This window comes from Rhinopithecus bieti, unplaced genomic scaffold, assembly GCF_001698545.2.
Source record: "Rhinopithecus bieti isolate Rb0 unplaced genomic scaffold, ASM169854v2 scaffold_42532, whole genome shotgun sequence".
NCBI lineage: Eukaryota > Metazoa > Chordata > Mammalia > Primates > Cercopithecidae > Rhinopithecus > Rhinopithecus bieti.
Window position 1 is genome coordinate 1,121,303 of NW_016818301.1, and position 24,525 is coordinate 1,145,827.

General features: G+C 51.7%; 1 protein-coding gene and 1 pseudogene across 2 annotated transcripts; both read right to left on the reverse strand.

Moving 5' to 3' along the window:
* Positions 1-2,000: 2,000 nt before the first annotated feature.
* On the reverse strand, positions 2,001-9,639 carry DNAJB2 (DnaJ heat shock protein family (Hsp40) member B2). 2 transcript variants are annotated; one of them, XM_017856864.1, is made up of 10 exons: positions 9,417-9,638; positions 9,039-9,139; positions 8,229-8,338; positions 7,147-7,200; positions 6,857-6,979; positions 5,985-6,077; positions 5,679-5,781; positions 5,425-5,495; positions 4,067-4,270; positions 2,001-2,911 (listed from the first exon to the last, which is right to left on the reverse strand). In XM_017856864.1, the coding sequence occupies exons 2-10, from the start codon at positions 9,101-9,103 to the stop codon at positions 2,901-2,903; spliced, it is 834 nt and encodes a 277-aa protein (XP_017712353.1). In that variant the 5' UTR covers positions 9,104-9,139; positions 9,417-9,638; the 3' UTR covers positions 2,001-2,900. The 2 variants fall into 2 exon arrangements, with proteins under 2 accessions (XP_017712353.1, XP_017712351.1); XM_017856862.1 differs by having other exon boundaries at positions 2,001-4,270; positions 9,417-9,639.
* A 7,505-nt stretch (positions 9,640-17,144) lies between these two features.
* Positions 17,145-19,601, reverse strand: LOC108518422 (tubulin alpha chain-like; annotated as a pseudogene).
* Positions 19,602-24,525: the final 4,924 nt, after the last annotated feature.

The following is a 24,525-nucleotide window of genomic DNA, read 5'->3' on the forward strand; positions in this document are numbered from 1 at the left end:
AAAAAAAAATAAAATAAAATATATATATATATATGTATATATATATAGTAAGGTGGAGTTAAGAGTTTGCACCTGGCTGACTAATCTCCTCTCTACTACCTCTCCTCTCAGTTCTTTTTTTGTTTTGGGGTTTTTTTTGGAGACAGAGTCTCGCTCTGTCACCCGGGCTGGAGTGCAGTGGCACGATCTCAGCTCACTGCAGCCTCTGCCTCCTGGGCGCCAGCGATTTCCCTGCCTCAGCTGCCCAAGTAGCTGGGATTACAGACATGCACCACCACGCCCAGCTAATTTTTTGTATTTTTAGTAGAGACGGGGTTTCACCATGTTGCCCAGACTGGTCTGGAACTCCTGAGCTTCAGAAAATCTGCCCGCCACGGCCTCCCAAAGTGCTAGGATTACAGGCGGGAGCCACCGCACCCTGCCTCCTCTCAGTTCTTGGCAGCTGCTTTGTGCCTTTCTGCTGCCAGATTGAGGTGAGGCCTGAACAAGGTGATATTAGCAAAGTGCCTGCCACACCTTAGGCAAAACTATAGCAAAACTCTGACAGTGAGTTCAGGCTGGGCCTGTGAGATGCTAGGACAGGCGTTCCCCTGGGGATAAAGGACACACTGTCTCACTACAGCTCCCAGAACCCTCCACCCTGTATGGTCCCAGAAGGTATACTCACCTGCATGTCATGAGGTGTCCTTGGACAGAAGTGGTGGACATGAAATAAGGCAAAAAGAGCCTTAGGCCTGGGGTTACTTGGGAGTTAGGGCCAGTTACCTATGCTGAGACTCAGTCTCCTTAAATAAAAACAGGGCAAACACCATCTGCCCTGGAGCAGGAGTGAAGGGACCCGCCAGCTGACCACAGGCCCTCCCGCTGTCTCACCCACACTCTGCTGAGCTTCAGCGCCAGTGATAGCCATCTCAAGGGCTAGACAGACATAGACGAAACAGCCATTTGCAAACTTCCACCCGATTCAGGATGGAAGTTTGAAATTCCTCTTTCAGGGTAGGCTGCTTCTTCGCTTTGAGAAAAATATAGTAGAGGCCCTTTGGTGATTGATGCTGAAGCAAGAGCCCGTCCTAGAATGGAAGAGAGGCCTGGGGAGCCACCCGGCCCTCCCTGACAACAGAAAGGTGCTTGTCCCAGCACGGTGGCTGGAGATGAAAGGGAAGGGGTACCTGGCTTTTTCTTCCGTGGGCCCTGGGCCCTGGGTGGGCTGGACTCGTGCCACTCCACGTGCCACTGGCTCACACCTTGGGCTGAGCCAATGAAACCTGCCCAGGGGCTTAGTCTGTGGGCCTCGCGAGGGTACAGTTTAAAGGTTTTACTGTGTGTTCTCAGCTTTCTGTGCTTTTAGTCTTTCTTTCTTTCTTTTTTTGAGACAGTCTCACTCTGTTGCCCAGGCTGGAGTGCAATGGCTTGATCTTGGCTCACTGCAGCCTCTCCCTCCCAGGTTCAAGCGATTCTCCTGCCTCAGCGGCCGAGTAGCTGGGATTATAGGCATATAGGCATGCACCACCACATCCGGCTTTTGTTTTGTTTTGTTTTTTTTTTAAGTAGAGACGGGGTTTTGCCATGTTGGCCAGGCTGGTCTCAAATTTCTGGCCTCAAGTGATCCGCCCGCCTCAGCCTCCCAAAGTCCTAAGATTATAGGCATGAGCCATCGTACCCGGCCTCAGTTAAGTCTTAACTGAGTATGGTCCTAGCTGTGCTGTGGAGTACTAGGGGGTGAGGCCCCTCATAAGGGGAGTATCAGCTGCTAGAGAAAGCTGGTTGTGGGCCCCCAAGAGGTGAAAGCAAAGAATGGAGCATTGCCTGGTGTTCCATAACATACTTGGGGAGGGCAGCCTGGTCAAAGAGGGCACTTCTGCCTTCAACTGGCAAGGCCTGCACCCCTAGCTCTAGGGGCATAAAGGGAGGTGTGAGGCCTGAAGTATCACCCACTGTCCCTTAGAGGCCCTCCTGGGCCACCCCGGAAAGTAGGAACACAAGAACACAACATGCCACCGAGCTCTCAAAACTCAGTTTTATTGACTTCCAGCATTTCCCCCTGGATCTGAGCTCAGCCCAGGTGGTTTTGGTTCGTCTCTGAGGCTCAGTGTTAACAGCGGCTGGCTCCACCACTCCCCTCCCTGGCCACCGGGATCCCCAGGCAGGGAGGAGGAGAGGCGGCTCATCTGTGATGTTGAAAAGAATGGGCAGCAGGGTCAGAGGCCAAAGAAAGCCATACAAGCAGCGGCATGCCTGGAGCTGCCATCACATGCCAAGCCCCGCCACACACACGCCCCTGCGGGTGGCCTTGCCCTCAAAGCTCTCTGCCAGCCCACACTCCTCAGCTTTCTGGGGCCACACTCTGCTCAGGCGGACATGCTACTCGCCCTGGCTTGTTCCTGGGACCCCAGGCTGCCCACGGGAAAGGAACCTCTCCCAGGTGCTGCACGGTTCTGCCCTGCCCACTCTAACCCTGGGGCTAGCAAGACGTGTCAGGGGAACCAATGCTCAGATCATTCCTCCTTCATCTACAACCCTGCCAGCCCTCCAGGGATAAATCAAAAGACAAAATCTCCCCATCTCACAGCGAGTGACAAGCCGACCTGGGCTACTATATGTCCCAAGATGCACAGCTCAGTAACCACACACCACCTCCCCCAAGCGGGATCTATCAGAAATGAGGCCGGGCGCACCGCACTCTGGGATTTGTAGTTCCCAGGAGCCAGCACGGAAACACCCAAGGAAGAGAGTGCACAGGCTAAGACTACTGCCGCCTCCCACCCAGCCCCACCCCACCCAGTCCCCGGCTCTACACTCAGCATGGGTGAGGGGGAGAAATGGAGGGTCCCCTCCCAGCGCATGGGGGAGGGCGCTGTCCTGTTGGAACTGTGCAGCGATTCTGGATCCCGGCATCCAGCTCAGAACACATCTGGGGAGAGAGCGGGGGCGGGGTGACAGGAGAGAGCATCAGCGGCAAGCTGTGGAGGACGGGGCTCAGCATGCAGACCTGGGCTGGCCGCATGGCCTCTCCCTGAGCCCTGATGTACGGTAGGGAAGCAGTACGGGTGCAGTCCCCACTTAGGCCTCCCTCCTGGTTCCCCCTGGTCCTATCCCACCTCTTCAGGGTGAGCAAGCCTCACCTCTGCCTAGTCCTGAGGGTGAGGGCAGGCTGAGGCAACGGGAGGAAGGGAGGAGGAGTGGGCTCCAGTTCTGAATCTGGACAGCTGAGAGGCTCCCGCCCCACCCGGCTAGCCTCCCCAGAAGACCTCACAGCCCTACCGGCCCCAGCATCTTCCTCGCCACATTGAGGCCTTCTCGGGGAAGGAAGGAAGAAGGGAGTCCTAGCCAGACGGCAGTGAAAGCAAGCGATGCGGCCCGCAGGGAGTTGCAGAGAGAATGGGAGGGAGGAGAAGCAACACCAGAAGAGAAGCAACAGAGACGGTCAGAGCACAACATGGCACAGAAACCAGGGTTGGGGGTCTGCAGCTGGACCAGGAGAGCAGGAGGCTCCACTCCGCCTGCGCTGCTCCCCAGTGGAGCTGCCGGCTCCGGCTCAGACAACCCTAGGCCAAGTCCTCCTTCCTTGACACCATCAGCAACACAGGTGGCAGAGGACCTGGGCACAAAAGGCCCAGCCCAAACCACTAATGCCCCTTGGAGCTCCCCATCCAATAAATGCAACCTGGCTCCTAGGGCCCTTCCACTGTCCTGACACCCCCCACCCTGGGTTTCACCAGGGACCTATCAGTCCTGGGCTGAGCACAGCAAATCCCAAGTCCACACTGGGGTGCGGGGGGCCTGGGAGGGAAACTTGTGGAGGGAGCATGGAGTTGCAAAGCAGTTCCTACAACTCAGGATACTCCCCTCTGCTCTTCCCACAATGAGCCAGACCCCCAGTCAAGACCTGGATCAGGTCAGGTTGGGCCTGGTGGTCAGAGGATGAGGCAGCGAGAGGCCTTCTCCTCTGGGGATGGGCTGCGTTTGGTTGCTTCACCCCTCGCACCCTCCTGGGTACCCCCCAAGCCTGGATCTTGGTGCTGGGCCTTGGGCCGCCCCTGCCGTCGGTGCTGTGCCTCCCGCCCACCTGCGGGTTTCTTCCCAGCTGCCTCCATCTCTGACAGGCTGTAGGCCATGGCCAGCTGCAGGTCCTCATCCTCAGAGAGGTCGCTGTCCAAGGGACATGAGGCAGGGGTCTGCTGGACCTGAGTGCCCCCAGACCTGGAAGTGACTGACGGCTGCTGCTCACGACGGCTAAGCTCCAAGCCCAGTGCCAGGTCATCTGGGACACCTGCAAGAGTCACAGCCACCATGAGGCCCCAACCTGAGCCAGGGGTATTACTGCCAGGCTGCCTCACACAGTAATGACCCTGACCACTTAAAAGTCTCTCATTTGGAATTGGCACACATGCATTTCGGCACCTAGGGTTGTGATTTTGAGCACAGGGAAGTATTCAGCTCTACCAGGTAGGAGCTCCTACCCTTGGGCAAGTCACTCAATATTCCTACCCCTCCCTTTTCTCATCTAGAAAGTGGGAATGATGGCCGGGCACAGTGGCTTGTGCCTGTAATCCCCACACTTTGGGAGGCTGAGGTAGAAGGATCGCTTGAGCCCAAAAGTTCGAGACTAGCCTGGGCAACATAGTGAGACCCCATCTCTACAAAATATTTAAAAATTAGCTGGGCATGGGAGTACACGCCTGTAGTCCCAGCTACACAGGGGGCTGAAGTGGGAGGACTGCTTGAGCCGAGGAGGTCGAGGCTGTAGTGAGCCATAATCGTGCTAGGCTGGGCACCAAAGCAAGACCCTGTCTCAAAAAAAAAGAAAAAAAGAAAAAGAAAATGCAAATTATCGTGCCTTCATACTCAAATTGTTCCACTGATTAAATATGTCAGCCCATGTAAAGGGCTTGGTGCACAGTGCTCGGAGTCAGCAGGCATGAAAGGTGAGCTATGGTGACGGTCCTGCACAGCATGGTGTTGCAGAGACAGTTCTGCTCCGGGAATCATGCGTCCTGAGTTTGACTCCTGGGTCTTCCCCTTACTTGGAAGAAAAGAGTCTTGAGCCTGGGCTACTTGGAAGTTAGGGTCATTTAACTATGCTGCAGCTCAGGCTCCCCAAATTAAAACTGAGTGGATACCATCTGCCCTGTGTACTCCCCCAGATGCTTGAAGAATACAGAGGATATCGTATATCTGGAAGTGCTTTAGAAATAGTAAAGTACTTTGCAAATGTAAGGCACCCCACTCACAGTGACGGCGATGGCTTCGTGAGACTCCTCCGCCCCCTTCCCAGCATTGCCATCTCTGATCCTACCAGTCTGGCCTGTTGCCACTCCCTCCGAACCCCCAAGCGAGTTCAGAGAGCAGCAGTTTGGGGAGGAGGCTGCTGAGGTGGGGGCTGGGGCTTCCTGCCAGGGGCTGGGTGGTGGAGCCACTCCTCACCATTGATTGTGACTGACTTCAGCTGCCCATCCTCCTCCACTTCCACCCGCTCCTGCCCGTTCTCCATGATTCTGTGGGAGATAGCACAGTTCAGGCAATGAGCAGTGATGGACTCCTGCAGGTGCTGGTCACGGTTCTGGCCACCGCAGTAGAGAGTGCAGACTGGGCCCTGCCCTCAAAGAGCCAACTTTCTATTCGAATACAGCTACCCAGCAGACCTCTTACACCTCTATGGCCCCAGAAGGAGCCCTTACCTGCGTGTGGTGATGCGGCGTCCTTGGACAAAGGTGGTGGACGTAGAAACAGAGCGAAAAGCACCAGCCCCGGGACTGAAGGAGAAAGATGAGGAGGAGAAATCTGGCATCGGGACAAGGAAGGAGGAGGAGAGGTGGTTAGAAGAAGACTGTGCTGCCTATCGTGGTCACCGAGGCACCAGGCCTCCTCGCAGGGCTGCTGGAGGCAGGGCTCCCAACACAGGAGACAGGCTTGGAAAAGCAACAAGCTCAGTCCAAGGGTTCCAGGAATCGGAGCTTGCAAAAGTGGGAAGGGGCAGAACTTACCAGAGTGCCCAGGGAAGGAGGAAGAGAAGGTAAAGAAAGGGCCTGAGTGTCGAGAACCCCGGTTCTGAAGCTCTGAGAAAGGGCCCAGGTCATCTGCAACAAGTAAACAGATTAGCAATCATCTGGTAATGACATTTCCCCCCAGAAGTGTGTGAGCCCTGCTGTTAAGTCTCGAAGTATAAATGCTAAGCAACTGGGTAGGGTTTTCTTTTCCGCTTTTAGTTGGGCTTATTTATAATTAAATTCTTTTTTAATATTGAATTCAAAGATGCTCACTGGTTAATTCTGTCCACAATAAAGAATAAAGGAAGGAAGGAGGGGGCAGAGGGATGGAGGACAGATGGCTCTTTCAGTACAGGCAAATCATCATGACGCGATGACAGGCAGACACAGCTAGGAGTCCAGCTCTGCCATGTGCTATGTGACTCTGAGCTATTGGCTGTGCCTTAGTTTTCTCATCTGCAAATGGAGATAAAATTGCCCACCTCTCAGGGTTCACTAGAGAATTAGGGAATGTAAAATATTTGGTACATATCAATCATTAAAAAATACCAGTATCTGTTTTATAGGTAATAATAATAATATTGTAACAAGATGCTTTGAGTCTTGCTTTCACAGCTGTTACTGTAGAGGTGTAACAGCGTATTATTGTTGTTGTCATTTAATAAAGTGAGTCTGTGAAGTGTCACTGTTGGATCACGGGGATTCTGGCACATGTAAGGTTCTGTCCCAGCTCTCACTGGACCCAGCTCCACAAAATCCATGGCATTCCCACCACCTCTCAGCCTTCTACCTCAGGGCCTCCCAGCTGATGGAAGGACAGGCCTGGAAGGGGAAGTTGAGCCATTCAGAGGCTTCCGGCATCCACTCACCAAAGAGCTCTGCAAAAGGGTCTCCACTCCCAAAGAATTCCCGGAAAACCTCCTCGGGGCTTCGGAAGGTAAACGTGAAGCCAGGCCCACCACTGCCAGCTTCTGCCCGAGATGGGCCAGTTCCTGGAAAGGCAGGATGAGGAGAGCGCTTAGGGCATGCATCCTGCCCTGAGCTGGGGACCTCACCTAAGGCATGGCCAGGAGTCTGAGAAAGCCTCCACTGCAAGAATCTGCCCTGCCCCTCTCCTCCCTGCCCCACCTCCATTCCTGGACCTCATCACTCCACCTACCTGTCCCCGTCAGCCCTTCCCGGCCATAGCGGTCGTAAATCTCCCGCTTGTGCTCTGCAAAAAGAGACCAGATCATTTCACCCTCCCTCTGGGATGGCCTCCCCTTCCAGGCTAGGACGCTCAAAGGATTGTCCAGAGACTGACACTCTGACACTTGGCGAGGGAAGGCAGGCACAGCAGGGGACCCATGGCACCCCTGCCATAGGTTTAGGCAGCAACTCAGCCTTTCACACAGCCGACCTCTTCTCATCTGGAAAATGGCTGTCATCACAGCACTTAACGCACAGGGTTGTAGCACAGATCAAATGAGACCATCCACGTAAACTGCCTACCAGTGCCTGACACGTAGGAAGTGTTCAATAAATGTTAGCTAATGATTACTACATTATTATTCACCGGGGCTTAGCCTAAATGTCACCTCCTCAGAGAGGCCTTCTACAACCACCAGAACAAAAGCAGGTGCACGTTATTCCCTACACTCCACCTGCCCCATTTCTTCCCTCTAGAATACTCTTCACAAGCTGTAACTGTCTGTGTGTGTGCTTGGTGAGTGTTGGTCTTCCCTACCCCTCTGGGCAAGGACAGTGCCTGCTTGTCCTCCAGTTTCCCCAGAACCCAGAGAGTGCCGGACACTGTCAGCATTCAGTGAATTACGTTTTGAATGAATCAATAAAAAAGCCGACCTGGATTCATATTCCAGCACTGCATGGCCTTGAGCAAGTTACTTCACCTCTCTCAGCCTCAGTTTCCTTGCCTGTAATATGGGGGTGATAGAACCTGCCTCATAGGACGGCTGTGAGAACTCATGGAGATGACACCCACCAAAGCCTGGCATGCAGGAGGCTCAGCTCACATGAGTTACCTGCCCTGCTTCCTTCTCCTTGCAGGTCTCATGCCAGTCACTCCTACCAGACTCTGGGGAGCAGATACTGAGCTGTCCCTGTGGGAGGGGGAGCTTAAATGTCAGGCTGGAAAAAGGCACAGAGGAAACTAGGGTGGCAGAGACATTGCTTTAAGAAAATGTGAGCTGGGGCATGAAGTAGGGAGTGATGTGCTGGGTCCTGCCTGATTCGGGCCCTTACTGTCAGACAGCACTTCATATGCCTCCGCCACCTCCTTAAATTTCTTCTCAGCAAATTCTTTATTATCTGGGTTTTTGTCTGGGTGCCACTGGAGAGCCTTGCGCCGATACCTGCAGAAAGTGGGTGCAGAGGAGAGGGTTGGGGGACAAATGCAGGCACTTCCCACCCAGGAACCGAACGACCCGTTTTCCCATTAGCCCATCACTGTCCTTTCACCGCCGTGTCCCAGTCGACCCCAGCTGCTAGGGCTGCCTCTGCTGTGATGTTTTCATCAAGTTCCACCCTCTCTCATCTGCCACCAGTGCTGGGACCACATGTACAAGCGGATACAATGCCAAGGTGAGAAGGCCTATCCCTAGCCCCGCCCTAGGGCTCGCTGGACTGGGGCTGCAAAGGTTGGGGCACATGTGGCCTCGAAGAGTACAGGGACACCGGCCCGTCCTCCTCACAGAGCCTCGGCATCTTTGCACTGCAGCCTGAGAATGCCCAAATCTCGAGGGAAGAGGGAAACGGGGAAGGGGAAGGGGAGGGGAGGGGAGAGGAGGAGAAGGAGGGGAAGATCCACTGGAGAACAACTCATAACACAGTGCAGCTCCCAGCGGAACTAACTACTTCACTCTCTGGACGTTCTCCTTGTAGTCTACCAGGGGTCTCTTTCCTCCCTGCAGGTGTCACTCGGAGGAAGCCCCCCACCCCAGTGCTTTCTAAGGACCTGGTTCCCTCAGACACCTACAGGTGTCACTCTGAAGTGCCCCATGGTGGTGGCGGGTGGAGGGTGAGAGGTTTTCTGTTGCACACGGAGGCACTTACGCCTTCTTGATGTCATCAGCAGACGCACTTCGCGGCACGTCTAGGATCTCGTAGTAGGATGCCATGGCAACTGGTCAATCGTCAAGCGGGCCTCCTTGGGGCTGCAGGAGAGAAGGAGTCAGGGGGAAAAAACCAAGAGCCCCTCCCTGTGGCTGCAGCAGTCTCCCCCCGGGTGGCGGGAGGCGCTCCCAGTTGGAAGCGGAGCCCACCAGGCTCTGCTTGCGGCCGGTGACTAGGCTCCCTCCCGCAGCCTTATCTGCCCCCGAAGGCCGGGGCCAAGAGCTATCTTGACGCCCAGGCCCAGGAGCCCTATCGGAGCCCCCCAACTCCAGCAGTCCGACCCAGGGCGCCCAGCCTGACCCGGGCCCCCGGCTGCACCTCCTCCGCCGGGAGTCCCGGCCTCTTGCGGCGCCCCGCCCCTGCCCCCCGCCGGGAACCGTCTGGCACCCGCAGCCCGGCTCGCGGCTGCTGCGTAGGACGCGCCCGGCCCAGCTGTGCGCGCAGGCATGCGTCAGCGGCGCGGAAACTACTAGAGACCGGGAGAAGGCCCGCTCCGCCAGTCCCCTGGCGGGGGTAGGGGCCTGCAGGGGCTGCCGGGAGAAGAGGGCGGAGCCAGCTATTTTGGGCACGCACCAGGACGACGTCAGCCCCAGCTGGGACCTGGGAGACTGCTGCCCCGCCTCCATCCAGGCGAGACTTACTCGCACGGAGGCTGGGGCAGCCCACAAACAAGCCGCCCGGCCCTCAGGTCCCTCTGTCACTTTCTTATAAACATGAGCGATGATCTATGCTTACTCACCCACCTCGAGGACTCATACCCCTCCCTCCCTCCCCCGACCACAGTTCTAACTCCTCCCCATTCTTCAGCTCCCAGCTCCAGCCCCAGGTCCCCCAGCAGGCTGCCCTGGCTTTCCTGAGTAGGTCAGAACTGCATTTTACAGCATCTCGTGGCATTTCCTTCATCAGGCTTGTTAGAGCCACAAATTAGCATTTATTGGTTTGATTATTTTTTATTACCATTCACCTCACCCACTAGAATGTCGATTTCACAGGGCAGGAATTGTGTTTTTCCTCACTGGTCTATTAGAGCAGCTGTCGGGGTTCAAAACTACCAGTGGGATGAATAAATAATGAATATCTGCAAACCTCTTGTTGACAGTTTGGACACATTTGGGGGAGGTGAGGTAAAGGGGACAGTAGAATGGAATTCCCCAGGTTCAAGTCTTCCCAAACTGATCCTGACTAGGCCTATTCCACTGCAAAATGCTCCCTTGTTTCAGGCCTCATGGGAGGGTTAGGAAACCTTCCAGAATTGTCTCCTGCTTGATCCCATCCAGGCCAATCCACAGGCGTTAGCTGAGCATTTTTCTGCGTTCAAGATGCAGCCAGGCCATATAAAGAATGTGGCCCAAGTCCTGCCTTTGCAGAGCTTGAACTTGATAAGATACCAGCCCATCAGTGTGGCCCACTGGGAAACCCAAGGCTTTGGGAACAGTACAACCTGGCATTACTGTGAGACTTGGGAAAATCTCTGAGCACTCTTTTTTTCTTACTAAATATAGGTAGTGCCTAGGGTTGTTTGAAAGTCAAATGAGACATGGTACGTATTAGGTGTTACTGTGGTCCTCGCTGGCATCGTGATTGGCTCAAACAATAATGGTTATGTGAGTCCAGAAAACTGCTTTAGGCTGGGGGACCCAGAAACACTTGGCCAACGAGAAGGGCTTGAGCCGTACGTAAGAGAAGAAGGTGGTGTGAGTGTCCTGTTTTCCTGGCCGCCCACCATCAGAACCTCCTGCCTACATTTGGGGAATTCCCATCGCAAGGGCCCTAATGGGAAGCAGGCCACCATTTGCCACAAAGCCCCAATGCTTGCTCTCCCTGACTCGGCTGTAGGGTGGCAGGCAGAAGACATGAGCTCCGCCAATCGGATGCTCCAACTGGGACTTTGAATCTGGAGCAAGTCACGGAGAAGCAGGGCTGGTTGAGAAATTCATTTCTGCGGCGGCGGTGGAGGCGATGGGGCCAACAGCGGCCTCTAGTGTCTGGAGGAGGAAATGTCCGTGCTAGTGCCGCAGGTGAGGGAGGAGAGTAGGGGGATCACTGCGGAGGGTGGAGGGGACAGGAGTCTTCTACACAGGCTATCCTGTGCCCAACCTTGAGTGTGGTGCTGGCTGCCCAGCTTCCCTGGGTGCCTGTCTGATTGCTGACCCTTGTTTGCTGGCCCTTGCATTGATTCCGGTGCTATCCGATATCTCTATAATTGTTGGGGGCAGGGGACTTGAAACAATTTGCCAGTTAGCTTCTGCTGTTTACAAGAGTCCTGACTGACACAAAGACTAAGAGTTAGACTTGGTATAAGAGGAAGGAGTGGTTGGGTTAAGTCACTCCAAATTTTCCAGATCTCTGCCTTTTTCTTCTTACTCTGCCGTCCCAACAGACACTTGTCTAGCACCTACCGTGTATGTCTTGTTATATTAAATAATAAGAATATAGCCGGGCGCGGTGGCTCACGCCTGTAATCCCAGCACTTTGCGAGGCCGAGGTGCGCGGATCACCTGAGGTCGGGAATTCAAGACCAGCCTGACCAACATGGAGAAACCCTGTCTCTACTAAAAATACAAAATTAACCAGGGTGGTGGCGCATGCCTGTAATCCCAGCTACTCGGGAGGCTGAGGCAGGAGAATCGCTTGAACCCGGGAGGCGGAGGTTGCGGTGAGTCAAGATCGTGCCATTGCACTCCAGCCTGGGCAGCAAGAGAGAAACTCCGTCTCAAAAAAAAAAAAAAAAAAAGAATAAGAATATAAAGAAGCTTAAATTCCAGTCTCTGTGCTCAAGGGGACAGGATATAGACAAATGACAACCGAGGGAAATTATATGGAACACATCTAGCAGACAAAGGTTTAATTTCCTTTGTCCACAAAGAAATCCCAACTAATAAAAGACAATGCCATTTTTAAATGGACAAAGGGACAGGCAGATCACAGAAGAGGAAATACTGGCTTTTAAACATATGAAAAGATGCTCAATCTCGTTCACAAAAAAAACGTAAACCAAAGCTACAACAGGCCAGGCATGGTGGCTCATGCCTGTAATCCCAGCATTTTGGGAGGCCAAGGCGGGTGGATTACCTGAGGTCAGGAGTTTGAGACCAGCCTGGCCAATATGGTGAAAACCTGTCTCTACTAAAAATACAAAAAATAGCCAGGCGTGGTGGTGCATGCCTGTAATCCCAGCTACTCGTGAGGCTGAGACAGGAAAATCACTTGAATCCGGGAGGTGGAGGTTGCAGTGAGCCAAGATGCCATTGCAGTCCAGCCTGGACAACAAGAGTGAAACTCCATCTAAATAATAATAATAAATTTTAAAAGAATAATAATAATAAATAAAGCTACAGCAAAACACTTCGGGGTTTTCAGGGGGTTGGTTTTCTTTGTTTTGTTTTTTGAGATGGAGTCTTGCTCTGCCACTCAGACTCAAGTGCAGTGGCACTATCTTGGCTCACTGCAACCTCCCAGGTTCAAGCAGTTCTCCTGCTTCAGCCTCCCAAGTAGCTAGGAGTACAGGCATGTGCCCGTAATTTTTGTGTTTTTTGTGGAGACGGATTTTCACCATGTTGGCCAGGCTGGTCTTGAACTCCTGGCCTCAGATGATCCACCTGCCTCAGCTTCCCAAAGTGCTGGGATTATAGGCCAGAGCCACCACACCTGAGCACATGGCCCCAACAAAATACTTTGTTTCTCTTATTGGATGATTGACAAAGACCAAAAAGTTGAACACATGTATGGGCAAGGCTGAGGGCACAGGCCTTCTTATAGATTGGTAGTGGGAGGGTGGGTAATTTGGTGTGACTTTTTTTTTTTTTTTTGAGACAGAATTTCGCTCTTGTTGCCCAGGTTGGAATGCAATGGTGCAATCTTCGCTCACTGCAACCTCTGCTGCCTGGGTTCAAGCAATTCTCCTGCCTCAGCCTCCCGAGTAGCTGGGATTGCAGGCGTGAACCGCCGTGCCCGACCTCGTGTGACTTCTAAAGAGAGCAAGATTTAAAATGCATAATCTTTGACCCAGAAATCTCAATTCTAAGAATGTATGGTTATACATGCAAAAAAAACAAAACAAACAAACAAACAAACAAACAAACAAAAACACCATACAAGTGTTGCAGCATTCTTTTTAAAAGCAAAAGATTGGAAACAATCTAAATATCCATTAATAGCAGACTGGCAAAACAAGTGTTGGTGTGATATACGATGGAATATTATATTGTGACCAAATAGAATGAGGCATAGCTAACGGTGTTCATATGGACCATCTTCCAGATTTATTATTAAGTGACAAAACAAGGTGTAGAACAAAGTGTATACTGAATGTGCATACAAGCATGGTAGTACAGATGGAGCATCCCTACTCCAAAAACCCAAAATGTGAAATGTTCAAAAATCCAAAACTTTTTGAGTACCTGACATGATGCCACAAGTGGAAAATTCCATACCTGACCTCATATACACAAACTGTTTCATGCACAAAATTATTTAAAACATAGGCCGGGCTCAATGGCTCAGGCCTGTAATTCCAGCACTTTGGGAGGCCGAGGCGGGAGGATCACCTGAGATCAGGAGGATCACCTGAGGTCAGGAGTTTGAGACCAGCCTGGCCAACATGGTGAAACTCTGTCTCTACTAAAAATACAAAAATTAGCTGGGCATGGTGGCAGCCGCATGTAATCCCAGCCACCCGGGAGGCTGAGACAGGAGAATCACTTGAACTTGGAAGGTGGAGGTGCAGTAAGCCAAGATCACACTATTGCACTCCAGCCTGGACAACAAGAGTGAAACTCCATCTCAAAAAACAAAACAAAACAAATATTTAAAACATTATACAACATTCCCTTCATGCAATGTGTATCAGGTGTATATGAAACATAAGTAAATTTCATATTTAGACTTGGGTTTCAGTCCCAAGATATTTCATTATGTATGCACAAATATTTCAAAATCTGAAAAAATCTGAAATCCTAAACACTTCTGTTCCCAAGCATTTCAGATAAGGGATATTCAACCTATACATATGTAGACATCTCTGGAAGGAAACACTAACAAAAACATTAAGAGTGGTGGCTGCCAAGAGGGGAACAAGATGAAAGAGACTTATTTTCTTGTTCCTAAATCTCTCTGATACTTTTGAATTCTGAAGCATATGCACCTAATAACTGTTCAAATTCATACTAATTGTTAAAATTGAGTTGGGGGAAATAAGACATTGACAAGAAGCCAAGTGCTATCATACAAGGAAGCCCATGCCAAGTGCCAAATGAAAAATAGAGACAGAGGTAGATGCTCCAGAAGACAGAGAGCTCCCTGGGGCTGGGTAGGTTCTGGATGGCTGTGACCTAAGCTGGAAGGAATGGCAACATTGAGACAAGCAGGGGGAGGTGGCGTTCCAGAAGGAGGGAATGGTGACAACACAGCTTTGAAGCCAGGCATGTTTCTGACACATCAGAGCCCAGGGAATAAATTTGTTTGGGAACCTGTAACAAATAAATCTGAGCTTGGGAACCTGTCTCTTTTGTCTGCCTGCAGAAGGCAATTGTACTTTGGCTTTAGAAGTGTCAGGGATGAAAGCATTTCCCCTGCACTGAGGGAGTCCCCAGGAGCCAAGCTGGGTGGTGCTCCCAGCTGCCCCAGGAGGTCTGGGTTGCCACCTCTCTACACCCACACCCAGTCCAACCCAGGCCTGCCAGGGCCTGCCAGCAGAGTATTACTAGCAGGAAGACCTCAGGGAGATAGCTATATAACCACCCAGGGTGGGCTGGCTGGTTCAGCAGACAGGAAGGGAGATGAGCTGCCTCTCTGGATCCCCAGCCATCTTGGCAGGTGAAGAGCTCACCTCCCTCCCTGCCCCCAATCCTGGCCTCTCCCAGGCCCTCACCACCTCCTAGGAGATGTTGGGGGATGTTTTCCAAAGGGCACTGATAGCCCCAAAACCTGGCCCCAAAGAAGCCTCTACCCCCATTCAGATCCAGAAGCTGGGACTCTCCCCTTTACATTGATGCCCTCCTTCCCAGAGCCTGGGCAGGGCAGTGTGAAGCGTCACCCGCTCCCTGCCCCTGAGGCACCTGAGTCACTGTCTGGGTACTAGGGACCTGGCAGGCTCAGAAGAGGTGGCGTCTGGAGGGGTGCCTGGAACCACTGTGGACAGGAAGTAGGGGCACCTAAGAAAAAGGTGGGGGAGCAACATGTGATTTGGCGCAGGCTAACCTGGGTTTGAATCCCGACTCCTCCATTTACCACCTTGGGCGAGTCTTTGAGTCTCAGTCTCCACATCTATAAAATAGGCATTCATTGAACAAGTTCATCCAACAAATATTAATCATCTAATATGCCAGGCAACACTGGGGTAATGAGAACAATGAAAAACAGTCCAAGGCCTGTCTGAGAGCTTCTGTTCCAGTGGGTGTAATAACTGTACTAACCTCAGAATTAAACAAGATCGTATGGATACAGGACGTAGCACATAGTAGATGCTCACTAAATGATGGCTATTTCTTGGGGTATGAAGGGCTCCCAGAGTAACACCTCTTCCCTTCCCAAGTTTGAAACCAGTTGATAGAAAGACACATAAGTCAAATACATGGAGATTGAAAAGTCAGCCCTTTTAGCAAGGCATAGTGGCTCATGTTTGTAATCTCAACACTTTGGGAGGCCAAGGTGGGAGAATTGCTTGAGCCCAGGAGTTCGAGACCAGCCAGGGCAACATTGTGAGATCCTGTCCTTACAAAAATTGTATTGTATTGTATTTATTGTATTGTATTTATTGTATTGTATTGTATTGTATTGTATTGTATTGTATTGTATTGTATTTACTTTGAAATGGAGTTTGGCTCTGTCGCCTAGGCTGGAGTGTAGTGGCACTACCTCAGCTCACTGCAACCTCTGCCTCCTGGGCTCAAATGATTCTCTTGCCTCACTCAGCCTTAGGATTTAAAGTTTGCCATCTGTTTGGAAGTGGCGGTGGAAAGCTGTGCATGCATAATGCCACAGGACTGATAAAAGGTCAACTGTCTTTATCAAAAAGTTGTGAGTGTCAGGGCCAGGCACGGTGGCTCACCCCTTAATCCCAGCACTCTGGGAGGCCGAGGCTGGTGGATCACCCAAGGTCAGGAGTTGGAGACCAGCCTGACCAACATGGTGAAACCCTGTTTCTACTAAAAACATAAAATTAGCCTGTAATCTCAGCTACTTGGGAGGCTGAGGCAGGAGAATTGCTTGAACCGGGGAGGCGGGGGTTGCAGTGAGCCGAGATCGTGCCATTGGACTCCAGCCTGGACAACAAGAGCAAAACTCCATCTGAAAAAAAAAAAAAAGTGGTGAGTGTTGACAGAGATTATTGGGAGGTAATCTCTACCCTTACAGTCCTACTCTTACAAGCCATTCTCCCTTTGTGGCTGTCACTGCACCATTCTTCTGCCTCAACCAACTCCAGTATCAGGGCTCTCTATTACCCCAAACTCCTGCCTGGAGAAGACAAGCCTCCAGATCTCAGGATGGGCTAGCGGGCACTAGATTACTTTAAGGATCACTTCGGATCCTCCTGGCCTCACTGGGCTCTTGTTGCAGCTCCATGTGGGATCCCACCGACTTCACATATGTTCAACTTAACAGCACCTCCTCCTTGCCCAGGGTTTCCTGATGACTCTACAGCCCAAGTGTGTGCAATCCACCAGTGCAGGGGAATTAATGCTGGATGGGGCAAAGGTTTAACCAGTGGAAGAATAGAGCCAGTGCATAAACCCCACTCCCAGCCCTCACCTGCCCACTCACCCAAGGATGGTTCTGAGATGCCATTTATTCAGCTGCATTTTCTCTAGGGTGAATTCTTCCTCCTTCTGTGCCTTACTTCCCTTGGCCCCCATTCTGTTCACTGTAATTGCACTCTGTAATGAAATCTAAAATCAGATCTGCTTTCTGGGGAATAGAGGCTAAGACACCAGCGTTCCTATCTCTCATGGAGAAGAAGCCCTCCCCACATGGTTTTCCCAAGAGAAAAGACATTCGTGAGACAATAAGGCCACAGCACTTTATGTAGGACAGACACGCAATATTCCCCTAGTATTCATCCCCCACTTCTTTTCTTTCCCCCGCTCTACGCTATCCATGCCCACCTCCTTGTAATCCTTCTCCAGGGCAGTCATATCCTCATGGGCCTCAGAGAACTCACCTTCCTCCATACCTTCACCCAACATACCAGTGCACAAACACCCCTGGCAACATCAGGTCGAACTTGGGTCCCAGGCGGGCCAGCTCGGTAATGATGGCGTGTGTGCCAGCATGCACCATGCATCATTGCACCTTACCAGGTCACTCCCAGGCACCACAGGGAGCTGTAGTTGAGTACAACCTGAAGCCTGTTGTGGCACCAGTCCACAAACGGAAGCTGCTCTTGGTCTGATGTGGCAAGGCAGCATTGAACATCCTTGGCACCAGTCTCCATGGTGCGAAAGCAGCAGCCATGTACTATGCCGTGGCTGGGGATCACACTTCACCATCCAGGCTCAAAGCAGACATTGGTGGATCTCTGCACCGACAGCTGCTCGTGTATGCCTTTTCCTGCAGAGATGACTGGGTGCATAGGTGGCCAGGGAGAAGTGGATGCGAGGGTAGGGCACCAGGTTGATCTAGAACTCCATCAGGTCCACATTGAGGGCCCCGTCAAAGCGCAGAGAAGCCGTGATGGAGGAGACGATTTGGCTAATGAGGCGATTGAGGTTGGTGTAGGTTGGGCGCTCGATATCTAGGTTGCGGCAGCAGATGTCATAGATTGCTTCGTTGTCCACCATGAAGGCACAGTCTGAGTGCTCCAGGGTGGTGTGAGTGGTCAGGATAGAGTTGTAGGGCTCGACCACGGCTGTAGACACCTGGGGACTGGGTAGATGGAGAATTCCAGCTTGGATTTCTTGCCATAGTCAACAGAGAGCTGCTCCATCAGGAGTGAGGTGAAGCCAGAGCCAGTGCCCCTGCCAAAGCTGTGGAACACCAGGAAGCCCTGAAGTCCTATGCACTAGTCAGCCTAGACAGGGAAGGGGAGGGGAAATGTGGGGCATGGAGCACAGCTGATGGACAGGAAAGAACCAACCTGTGCTGTTTTAAATTCCCAAAAGTTTCACGAACTCCTTGGAAGATTTTTCCAAGAGCACAAAAGAGATCCTCAGAGAGAGGGCCCAGGGCCTACTCTTTCTCCTCCCTGTCCCTCTTCCTCTGAAATCTCCTTAGGTCCTTAACACAGAGCTCTGTTGTATGCTGGAAAAGAGGGGTATGATGATGGGTGGAGTTGCCTGTCTAGGCTGACCAGTGGACAGGACTCCAGGGCTTCCTCATCTTGTTGTCATAACTTGCCAACTCCACCCAGCATCATATCCATGCCCCGCTGATTTAACTTTGGATGTTTCTAGAGGGCTTCTCTACTAAGAACAACAATCCAGGAACCTCATCCCCATCCTTTGTAAAAGTCAAGGCCAATCACAGAGGCTTTGGGCTGACATTCTTTGAATCTCTGCCTTTCACAGGGACTTCCGCCCACATCCTTGTAACACAAGGTGGTACCCTGGGAATGCTTATGGACCCCCACAATTTAGCCAGGCAGCCCATCAACATGTTTGCCTTAATGGACACCCTGCCAAGCACCAGGCCAGCCACTTCAGAGATGCAGGGGACACCAGCTCCAGGCTGGAAGCTACAGTTGGCCCCCCTGATCAGAGTGCAGGACCTCTCCTCATTGGTCCTGATCCTGTGTGTTTCTCCCAGAGGCTGAAGCTGTCCTTCCCCAATCTGGTGTCCAGACTACCTCACAACAGGAATTCAGATTCATTCCCCCTGCCCCAGCCCTCAGCCCTTTCCTCACTGGCTTCTGAATCCAGTCCAGTACCAGGTCAATGAGCTCCTTCCCAGTGGTGTAGTGGCCTTGGGCATAGTTATTGGCAGCATCTTCCTTGCCTGTGATGAGCTGCTCTGGATAGAAGATCTGGCAGGACGTACCTGTTCAAACTTCATAGCAATGGGCAGAGTTTTGGGCTCCACCTCCCTTTGCGATACAGCTGCTGGAGCCCCAGGGTACCTGAAGGGAGTGGGGTCACCAGCTCCCAGGTTCTGCATTCAGGCTGCATTCAGGCTGCTGCTATTACCTGTTTGGATGTGTTTGTGCTGCTTGGATGTGTTTTTCAATAAGGAAAGGGATGTGGAGTGGCCTACAGACTCAGGAGCTGAGTAACAGTGATTCTGTACATCTGGAGTTCTAATTGGCTGCAGCACCTGGGATACCACAAATGCTATACCACAAAAGTATACCACAAATGCCATGCTCTGCAGTTATGGGGTAGGACTTGCTGTGGTACCCAGGGACAAGGTCATGGTTGGGACTGATCATTACTCACCGATCACAGCAGGCTCCAGATCCACAAATGCTACCTGGGGCACATGTTTCCCAGCCCCAGTTTCACTAAAAAGGGTGTTGAAGGAGTCATCCCCTCCCCTGATGGTCTTGTCACTGGGCATCTGCCCATCAGGCTGAATCCCATGTTCCAGGCAGTAGAGCTCCCAGCAGGCATTGCCAACTGCACACCAGCCTGCCCTACATGGACTGAGATGCACTCACACTGAGTGGGCAAAGGGCAGAGAATGGCCTTCACAGAGGGAAATATCATGCCTGGACATGGTTCCTGCCTGCCTTCCTTGAGTGGCTCTTTGACTGAGAGCCAAGGTTCCTGGACTCTACTCTGCTTGCCTCATCTCCTGCGTCTAAGCATTTACTGGTGGCATTGAGGAGCAACAGGCATTGGCTCTAGGGGCTGGGCCAAAATCCTTGGGGGAAGCAGAAGATGTGGGCAGTTCTGAGATTATAGACTCTTGCTCAGTGCCTGTCTCAGTGAGGAACACTGAAGGGATCGAATGAATCTAGAAGTGCAAGATAATCAACCCGCAGTGTCCAGAAAGAAATTAGGAGTCATTGGTGAGGGAAGCAAGGGAAAATAGTACAAAGATAAAGCACGGGAGACATTAGCTCCAAATTTGGAATAATGGTGCTCTCTGGCAGGGGAAGCAGATAGATGCAATTGGAGACAGATTCTATTTCTCAAGCTTGATAGCTGCTGTTCATCACATTATTCTTTTCTTTTTTTCTTGAGACAGAATCTCACTTTGTCACCCAGAGTACAGTGATGTGATCATAGTTCACTATAGCAGGCTTGGACTCCTGGGCTCAAGGGATCCTCCTGTCTCAGCCTCCCTAGTAGCTGGGATTACAGGCATGCACCACCATGCCTGGGTAAGTTTTAAATTTTTTTGTAGAGACAGGTCTTGCCATCTTTCCCAGGGGAGTCTTAAACTCCTGGGGTCAAGCAGTCTACCTGCCTTGGCTTCCCAAAGTGCTGGGATTATAGGCGTGAGCCACCACTTCCAGCCTATCATGTTATTATTTATACCTTTTTGCATTCCTGAAATATTTCTTAATTGTTTAATGAGGATGCCTTCTCCAAAAATGTAATACTTCACTGACTATTTTTATATAACACAAGGATCTGACTTTTCATGATTTTTAGATGACTGAGATTAATCCAGAAATAATCTGTATTCCAGCCCCATTACTTCTCTACTTGCCTTGAGCAAAAGTCTTAACCTCTCGGTCAATGTTCTCCTTTTGAAATGTGGACAATAATAAGAGCCGCCTCCTAGAAAAACTATGAGAATTAAATGAAAGAATGCATGAAAAGTGCCTGGCCCACTGCCTAACACACACCAGGGTGTGCCGTGCATGTTGGGTTCCCCTTCCAATTTCCTACCCTCAATCCCTGATGTCATAGTAAGGGAAGGTAATGAATTGAGGCTGGGCGCAGTGGCTCACGCCTGTAATCCCAGCACTTTGGGAGGCCGAGGCAGGTGGATCACTTGAGGTCAAGAGTTCGAGACCATCCTGGTCAACATGGTGAAACCCCCCTCTCCACTAAAAATACAAAAATGGTGCATTCTTATAATCCCAGCTACTTGGGAGGCTGAGGCAGGAGAATTGCTTGAACCCAGAAGGCGGAGGTTGCAGTGAGCCGAGATTGCACCACTACACTCCAGCCAGGGCGACAGAGTGAAGCCCTGTTGCAAAAAAAAAAAAAAAAAAAAAAAAGATAATGAGTTGAGCTGAGACCTCAAGGATGGGAGAAATCCCAGGTCCAATCCTGGGGCTGCCTTAGCTCACCAATCACTTGCCTGGTGCTGCATCTCTGAGCCTGAGCAGCCAGTTCTGTCCACAGACCCAGACATCGTCCTGGCCCCCAGAACTACTAGCCCATTGCAAGGTGTCTCTGGCCCCTCCGGGAATGATGTCTCACACTGGAGGCAGCAGGTTTGGGGCAAAGAACTCAGTCCCTGGCCAGGTGCAGTGGCTCACGCCTGTAATCCCAGCACTTTAGGAGGCCGAGGCGGGCAGATCACAAGGTCAGGAGATTGAGACCATCCTGGCCAACATGGTGAAACCGTGTCTCTATTAAAAATACAAAAATTAGCCAGGTGTGGTGGCGGGTGCCTCTAGTCCCAGCTACTTGGGTGGCTGAGGTAGGAGAATTGCTTGAACCTGGGAGGCAGAGGTTGCAGTGAGCCAAGATTGCACCACTGCACTCCAGAATGAGACTCCATCTCAAAAAAAAAAAAACAAAAGAACTCAGTTTCTGGAGTCACACAAACCTGGCCTCAAACCCCCATCTCTCTGTGACCCAGTACAAGTCACTTCACCTCAGCTTCCCTAGCACCTTTTTCATGACTGTAGAAAGGGAAGAATCTCACAGCCAGTGGCCTGTGTTGTTACTTTGCTTAGTTCTACTTATTAAGCACTAATAAGGTGCCAGGTGAAGGTGGCATTTTATACACATTATCTCATTTAATCTTTACCACATTCACCTTAGGTAGGTAGTTTTATTACCCCCAGTTTATAGATGAGGAAACTGACCCTCAGAGAATTCAAGTAGCTTGCTCAAGGTCATGAGCAAAACCAAGAATATTAAGAGCAGGGACGGCCTGGCACCAACCATGCTCTTAACTGTTCTTCTATCCTGCCTGGTAGGGAGGTGGGTAAAAGATATCAAATGAGCCCCAGGCACAGCCAGCTCTTGACAGATGGGAGCACCCCCCTTTCCCTCCTCCTTCTTCTCCCCACTGATCTGTAACTGACTTGAGAGGTCAGACAAAGGCAGTAGATGGGCAGGGTGGAGTGAGGAACCAGAGGGGAGAAGCTTCCATGGAGGTTGTGTCCCCGTGGTGGGAAGGTTGGACCAGAGCTCAGCAGTGAACCTGTGGCAAGGCCCAGGGTCTGGAGATTCTCAGCCAGCAGAGGAAATCGCCTACACTTTCTGCTCAAGTCCTGCTTCCCACACACTCCCGGTGCCTAAATTCAGACCCCCTCAGCAGCCCTGCTCCTCAACCTAGGCTCAGCCCCACATCCTGGTTACCATCGAACTTTCCTTCCCTACCCCCTGCAATGTCCCCTACACCTGCACACTTGGGGGCCACAGCCACATCTGGAAGTCTCTTTCCCTCTCCCCACCTCACCACATACTGTAGCCCCATCAACATCTGGACTCCCAAGGTACTTTCATGCCAGATATCTTGGGCCCACTGGGACCCTCACTTGCATGCTTTCTGCCTGCCTCACCCTCCCAAAGTGCTGGGATTACAGGCATGAGCCACTGCACCTGGCCTATTACTGTTCTTAACCTGTTACTGTGCCTAATTTATAAAAGCCCCTTCTACTCACCATGCTGCCTGGACAGGGGCCGGCTGGGGTCCTGTCTCTCTGTCTGCTGCAGGATAGTGAGCAGGGATGGATCTGTGAGAGGCCTGCAGCAGCCAGCCAGCCTCCTCTTTATACTCTCTGGGTGGCTTTCAGCGGGTGTATGTTGTTAGAAACTGCCTGGGGGGGCAGGGCCTGTTGACTTGGTCATGGAGCACCAGGCAAGGACTGGGCCTGCGCCCAAACAGGGGAGCCAGCTGAGGTGGGCAGAGGAGGGGCCAGGGCTAGTAACTCCACACAGGTATCCAGGCTCCTGGGTACATGGTACCTGTTGTCAGTCATGCAATCCCATGAAGCCTGCACTTCACAGGTGGAAGACGATTTAGAAATCAAGGCCCTGAGCTCCAGCACCGCCCCCACCCTGCCCTCCCCTGCCCTAGGGTTGGTGACGACTGTAAGTCAAGTGTGGGTGGGACTAAGAAGATCTCTACAATGATCCAGAAATGATGAGTCCTCAAGCCAAGAGATCAAGCCTCAGGACATCCTGCTTGAAAACTCAGAATATCATAGAACGAGCAACCTAGTGCTTGGTTTTAATCCCACCTCTAATAGCTACTAGCACTTAACTTCTTTTTTTCTCTGTTTCTCATCTGGAGAATGGGGAGAGGTAGTATTATGAGGTCTAAACAAGGTAACCTTTCTTAAGTGCTTAGTCCAGAACGGCTGTTGCTCTCCAAGGGCAAAGCAAGAGCAGGGCCTCAAGGCACTTCCTAAACGTCTCCTCCTAGCCCATGGCAAGTCGCTGCTGCTCTAGCCTGGCCTTATGTCCCCATAAAAGGAGTCTCCTGATCGTCTTAGGCAAAATTCTGAAATAAAAAGGCTAGTCTCTAGCATTTGTATCCTGCTTTATGCATCTTTTTTTTTTTTCTTTTGAGAAGGAGTCTTGCTCTGTCACCCAGGCTGGAGTGCAGTGGTGTGATCTCAGCTCACTGCAACCTCCACCTCCTGGGTTCAAGTGATTCTCCTGCCTCAGCCTCCTGAGTAGTTGGCATTACAGATGCCTGCCACCAGGCCCGGCCAATTTTTATATTTTTAGTAGAGACACGGTTTCACCATGTTGGCCAGGCTGGTCTCAAACTCCTGGCCTCAGGTGATCCACCTGCCTTGGCCTCCCACGCCTGGGATTACAGGCGTGAGCCACTGCACCTATTCTGCTTTATGCTTCTTAAGGCACCTTCTCCCCATACCTCCTTTGAATCCCTCAACAACTCTGTGAGGTAGGCAAGGCAGGGCCTTCCTTTCCCAGGATAAAGAAAAGGAAATTGAAGTACCTAGTGTCCTGCTTGAGGTCACGTGGGGATTAATTAGTGCTGGAATTAAGATTCATCTGGGACTCGGGTTCTGCTTCCCCTCTTTCCACAGCAGCCCCTCCTTGGTCTTTATCTCCTTCCTCCCAGTCTTCAGTTCCGTGGCCAGCCAGGGTCACTCCCTTCTGTACCTGTCAACTCTCTTGCCTCCTGCTAGCTTCAGCATCCTTGTTTGACTAAACCAGAAGCCTGGTTAAATTTATTTTGTCCCCAGCTCTGTGTCTGCACTCACCCAGTTAAACAGTGGCCATAGAAAAATCCAGAACCATGCCGACTGATGTTTTGAATGCATGGCCACTAGCCTCAAATGGGCCCTCATGTTGCCCGGAAACCACACCACACAGTAGCCCCCCAC

Excerpts from the sequence above, each read along its gene's own strand:
- DNAJB2 (XM_017856862.1), bottom strand. The coding sequence starts at position 9,103 with ATGGCATCCTACTACGAGATCCTAGACGTGCCGCGAAGTGCGTCTGCT. Across the intron at positions 6,980-7,146 it reads GGAAGGGCTGACGGGGACAG|GAACTGGCCCATCTCGGGCA; the intron begins GTAGGTGGAGTG and ends CTGCCTTTCCAG. Across the intron at positions 5,782-5,984 it reads CTCCTTCCCTGGGCACTCTG|ATTTCTCCTCCTCATCTTTC; the intron begins GTAAGTTCTGCC and ends TCCCGATGCCAG.